Raw genomic sequence first — 5,504 nt, 5'->3', positions numbered from 1 at the left:
CGGGCGCGTCCGTGACGGCGCGGCGACCCGTGACTGATCCTGCGTGATTTCTTGCTCAGAAATGAATCTGTGCGAGTTTTCGGAACAAATGTAACCCTGGTGATGTTGAAATTACGTTGTTTTGTTTGTACAGTCATAATTTTCCTGATCTTGCTTTCTTTTTTGTATCTGCAGTAATTATGCCACCTTCTGCTTTGGATCAACTCAGTAAGTGAATGTTTGGTTCTGGACTAACAGCGTTATGAAAGGAAAAGAGCAGAAATACGTGAGCAGATACATTACCAAATAGCATGGCAGCTTGGATGTCTATTTAGTCCTGATCAACTAAAGAACATGAGATAAGTTCATTAGAAGGTGTAGCTGTGAGGTTTTGTGCAGGTGAGAAGCCAGGCTGGCAGCGGGCTGCCTGTGGCTGTGTACAAACACACAGCTGAGGCGTTGGGCTGCTCGAGATGTGAGCTGGTATTTATGGTATATATGCTGGTAACTCTGTTAGAATGGTCAGCCAACGATTTCTTATCTCTGCCTGTTGGTTCTGGGTGCTGTTGTCTGAGGAAATTCTGTCTTCAAAAAGAAAATGTGAAAATGAACATTGAAAGAGCTGAGGCTGCTTATTGGGCTCCTTAATTCAAGCCTTTTTTTCACCCTCTGAATTGTAGTCTTTACTTATTCTCAAAGAAATTATTATGTCAAGATTTATCTTTAAAACAGGCAAGAGGTGATGATATTAATTAGGTAGGAGCTAACTGATAATAGCAGAAGGGTGTAACAATAATAAATTCCTGTACTAAAATAATACCCAGTGCCTGCTCATCTCTGAGCTCGGGGTGATGCAATTGCTAATCCCAGATCTTGGTGTAAACTGAGGCATTTAAGCTCAAAGTGCAGTGGCAGTACAGCACTCATGTATCTCCATTCTCTCCTGATTTGTTGTTTTGAGAAGCTGAAATAATGATGTGAGGGAAATCCTCTCCTATATCATGGCTCATGTTTTTGCAAATGTTCAATCTGTGAAAGCTTCAGAACTGTGCTGTTTTTTTTTTCTCCTCTCTCTCCAGGCCGACTTAATATTACTTATCCAATGCTGTTTAAGCTGACCAATAAAAATTCAGACCGAATGACGCACTGTGGAGTGCTTGAATTCGTGGCTGATGAGGGCATATGTTACCTACCACACTGGGTGAGTTGTCTTATGCTGAGCTGTCAGAACCCGAAGAGCAGGATTAAGGAGCTGCCAGGATAATATTAAAGAGATGTAATGTTTCCTGAAATTGCCTGTCTTTGCTAGTCGTGATCCTAAAGCAGCTTTCAGTCACAGCTCAGGTTTCTCTCAGTATGAGTTTAACCAAAACAAAGCAGGATGTTTCTTAGGATGCACCTGTTTTCTTCCTGAAATTAAAACGCAGGAATCTGATGCATTTCAGGGAAGGCGGCTTTGGCAAACAGAAGAGAATTAAAAACTTTGACTGTGTTAATGTAGTGATTTGTATCTTTATTTTCATTCTCACAGATGATGCAAAACTTGCTGCTGGAAGAGGGAGGCCTGGTACAAGTGGAGAGTGTTAATCTTCAAGTTGCCACTTACTCAAAATTTCAGCCACAGAGTCCAGATTTTCTCGACATCACCAACCCCAAAGCTGTGTATCCTTTCATTGATGAGCAGGGAAGAAAAGTTTACTCCCAAATTGTAATGATGCAGAGCTATCTTTTTGAGCACAGCTCATGCTTTTCTGGTAGTAGGTAGCACTACTGCCATTTCTGAAAAATAAACAAGAAAAAAGAGCTTATGTTGCAGAATGTTGACACAAAATGCATCCTGAGGTATAAATAAGCATGAGCCTTGGCTGAAAGTTCCCTGAGTTTAAAAGTGTCCTACAGAAGAATATCTACAGAAGGATTTGTATACTTTAATGTTCATTAAAAGGCAGTCTTCTGATAACTTTTGAAACTTTGTTTGAGAGAACAAAGATCAGAGTTTCATAGCATAGTAACTGTAAAGCTTTGATGTTTCACTGGAAAAATAAATCTTAACATACTCCAAAGATTAGAAAATGCATTGAGAAACTTTGCTTGTCTAACTACTGGAGATGTTATTGCCATCAACTACAATGAAAAGGTACAGTATGCAGCACCATCCAACGTAGGTTTCATTTATATACCATCAATCTGGTGAAACAAATTCAGTTCCATGTAAAGTACTCCATAGCTTAGTATTGTGGCCGCATAAATACTTTGACTACATCTTATGATATATCTATATCTATATCTATCTGAGTTAGTAGGTGAAGCTTTTGGTAGCACACACATTGATCATTTGGGATTGTAGACTAAGCACAATTCTTGATGCCTAAATAATCAGCATAGAGCTGTACAATATTGGCAAATAATCACAAATGGTAGATTTTGCAGTCATTTGCTGTTGGAGAAAGAAAGAGGTCAGTTCAGTCATCTTTTCACCCATGAGTTGGGGTAAGAATACTGTTGATGTTCTTACAAATCATGAGAAAAAATTATTCTGAATACAGAATTTAAGTTCAGAAGTGCAGATGAAGGTACAGTAAGAGTGCAGCACGATAGAGTCTAGGTAGGTTCTCTAGTGCATATATGTAGCATCTTCAATAAAAATCTTTGTTGTTGTGTTTTTTAGAGACTCTGAAGTATCCAGTCCTTAGCCTAGACAGCATTTCAGTTTGTTTGAAGGCTTCTGAAGGGAAGGATTTAGCTATGGTTTTCTTACACGTAAGATAAAATGCATCCACTGTAAGATGTGCAATCTTAAAATATTCAAAACTGTTTCAGATCTATGAGCTTCGGGTAATGGAGACCAAGCCAGATAAAGCTGTGTCCATCATAGAATGTGATATGAACGTAAGTTACAACTACTGTGGGAAGTCTGGTTTTACTGTGCCTTTGCAAAAGGAGAGGGTATCTCATATTGGTAGCACTGGGCACTAGGAGAGGTAGCAACAGACGGGATAGGGAGGGCGACTCCTTGAAGAGCACCTGTGTACCTCTGTAACCACATCTCTGCTCGTGTGCTACACTTATGTGGCATCAGGTGACTTTGGTGCATGGGATGTTATATTTAGATTCAACATGTTTTATAATCTGAAGAGTCCTATTTAACAACCTTATCTTGATTAAATCTCCAATGGCACTGAGTTCTGTTTTACTGATCTGTTTCAGTTACGTGCTAAGATTCATCCCTGGGGAGGCTTAGTCTTTGTTGTTCTGAATTTTATTTGTTAAGTATATATGTATATGTATATATTTAAGATTAAAGCCTCGGTTTTTCCTTGTGATTTCTAGATTAAGGTTGGAACGGTAGCTTGTGGAGTTCTGAGGAATAGTAGTATAAAGCTTACGATTAAAAGAGAAATATTTGTGCTTCTTTACCCTATGTCAATAGGTGGATTTTGATGCTCCTTTGGGGTACAAAGAACCAGAAAGAAGTGCTCAACATGAAGAGACCACAGTAAGTTAAGCTTCTGTTTTGCAAAATGCGTTCCCTAGTAATCTGCCTCCATTGTGAGGGAGCAGTGTGTACCAATATATATTTTTTTCCTGAAACAACTTAAATCTAAAACTTACTGACCTGATGCTTTTGCTTGAGTTACTCAGGAGATGGTTGTTTAACAGCTGTTAGCTTTTGGAAATGGATTTTTCTAAGGCTTTGTTTGGTCAGAAGTTTTTGGAGCAGTTTACATTTATTTTGCTTATCACAACATGAACACCATGAAGTACCTCATTTTTTGTCTGCCAGGATGTTGAAGCAGACCACAGTGGTTATGTGAGCGACGTAGGATTCCGTGTAAGTCCTTTCTTTCTGCTCTTTTCTGAATGTTGTGAAATGGTGAGAGAGGGTTGGGGTGTGGTTGTCATTAACCAGCAGCTGCTTGCAGATGTTTTGTGGTGTTTACAACCAGTGACAGTATGACTCGTCCTTAATGTGCTAGTCTAAAAACAAATAGCTGAAACATACCCCTACAACCAGGGTTTATCAGCTTACTACATGTACAAAAAAAACCATTCTGAATCAAACAAAAGATTATAGAAGGCTTTTTGGTAGTGTTTATTTGTTTGTTTTTAGCAGAAGGCAATATCCCTGTGCTTTCAAATACAAGGTACTATTAAATTAAAGCTCACATCTGTATACACAGGCATTCTCTGGCTCTGGGAACAGGTTGGATGGCAAGAAGAAAGGTGTTGAGCCCAGCCCGTCACCAATTAAACCAGGAGACATTCGAAGGTATGTGTTCTTTCGGTTGTCAGCAAGTGAAGGATCGGTGATTGAGAGCAGTGTTTCTTCTTTAATGTATTTATGCCTCTTTTCCAGGGGAATACCCAACTATGACTTCAAGATTGGTAGAATCACGTTCATTAGAAACTCGCGTCCGCTGGTTAAGAAAGTGGAAGAGGTCAGTAAAGTTGGGTGCTGCCATTTGTGCACAGAACTAGAAGGTTCAAACCGTTGTCCATGTGTGTTTCCTCTCTCCATACGCAATTCTTCCCAGAACACTTATGTTACGAAGATGTATTAGTGAGTTTGCTTTAGATTAAGTCAGCCTCCTCTGTCCTTGCTTGCTGATATGAGATTGCACTGATGCAAGTTGAATAAGCTAGTGAACACTTGTTGCAGATGGTGCGTCGTAGAAGTGCTAGTGTTTTATTGTTGGAAAGCAAGCAATAATTATGTAGATTAAGGATGTGAAAGATGGATGGTCTTTTCCACTCTGATGGAGTATTTATAATAATTGCTCAGCTTTCATCCTTCTCAAGCGGTGAGCAGAGAGGTGATGCCTTTTTTTCCTCTGCATCCAGGATGAAGCTGGAAGCCGGTTCATTGCCTTCTCAGGGGAGGGCCAGTCCCTGCGCAAGAAGGGAAGGAAGCCCTGAGGTGTGGGACCCTCATTCTGCCAGGAGGAAAATAAAATAAGAATTGCAGCATATTGGATGTTAGTTATTGCAGTTGCAACACAAGAACGCTGCGCTGTCAGACGGAGTTGATTTTCACTTGAAAACTAAGTTGTAAGAATTCTTTGAGTTCTAGGGATTTTTGTCCTATGCATTGCAAAGGGGGGAAATGTGTCCTGGGTAAGTGTGAGAAGCAAAAGCAGCTCTTAGCAAACGGCCTGCCCTCCTCTCTCCTGGTGCTCTGTGCTTGGTACTTTCCCCTCCGTGTAGGCACCGTGCAGGTGAGCTTTGTGCTGTGGTGCAGCCCTGCGTGTGGGGTGTGGGGTGATCTTAGCTCCAGGTGCTGGGATGTGATGCAGCCCAAGGAACTCAGGTTCTGATGCTCTTTGTAATTAGTGACATGCCTCCGTAATAACTAGAGAACCTCTTGCAGCAATCTGGGGGGAGACAGCCGCCTCATCTCAGGCACGGGAGGTGGGATCTCAGTAATAAACAAAGCTGCGCTCCTTCCTCAGTCGTGGCTTAAAACCTGGAGTAAAAGTTGCTAACTAACCGACGTGCTGTGCCGGAGTGCTGCTTTCTGGGGGACG

The 5,504-nt window shown here is 41.0% G+C and overlaps 1 protein-coding gene across 1 annotated transcript; it reads left to right on the top strand.

Annotated features, from left to right (window-relative positions):
- The first annotated feature begins 85 nt into the window (after positions 1-85).
- UFD1 (ubiquitin recognition factor in ER associated degradation 1) lies at positions 86-5,470 on the top strand. Its single transcript, XM_010719966.3, has 10 exons — positions 86-207; positions 1,059-1,180; positions 1,511-1,641; positions 2,044-2,116; positions 2,800-2,868; positions 3,410-3,475; positions 3,764-3,811; positions 4,161-4,249; positions 4,337-4,418; positions 4,822-5,470. Exons 1-10 carry the CDS (start codon positions 180-182, stop codon positions 4,894-4,896), a joined length of 783 nt encoding a protein of 260 aa, XP_010718268.1. The 5' UTR covers positions 86-179; the 3' UTR covers positions 4,897-5,470.
- Positions 5,471-5,504: the final 34 nt, after the last annotated feature.

Source organism: Meleagris gallopavo, chromosome 17, assembly GCF_000146605.3.
Source record: "Meleagris gallopavo isolate NT-WF06-2002-E0010 breed Aviagen turkey brand Nicholas breeding stock chromosome 17, Turkey_5.1, whole genome shotgun sequence".
Taxonomy (NCBI): Eukaryota; Metazoa; Chordata; class Aves; order Galliformes; family Phasianidae; genus Meleagris; species Meleagris gallopavo.
The sequence above is the reverse complement of the archived record's forward strand: the minus strand, read 5'-3'. Positions and strand labels throughout refer to the sequence as shown.

Bases quoted from the DNA above. Each gene is read 5' to 3' on its own strand.
- UFD1 (XM_010719966.3), top strand. From the start codon at position 180: ATGCCACCTTCTGCTTTGGATCAACTCA. The intron at 208-1,058 runs GTAAGTGAATGT...CTCTCTCTCCAG, and splicing joins TTCTGCTTTGGATCAACTCA to GCCGACTTAATATTACTTAT. The intron at 1,181-1,510 runs GTGAGTTGTCTT...TCATTCTCACAG, and splicing joins TATGTTACCTACCACACTGG to ATGATGCAAAACTTGCTGCT.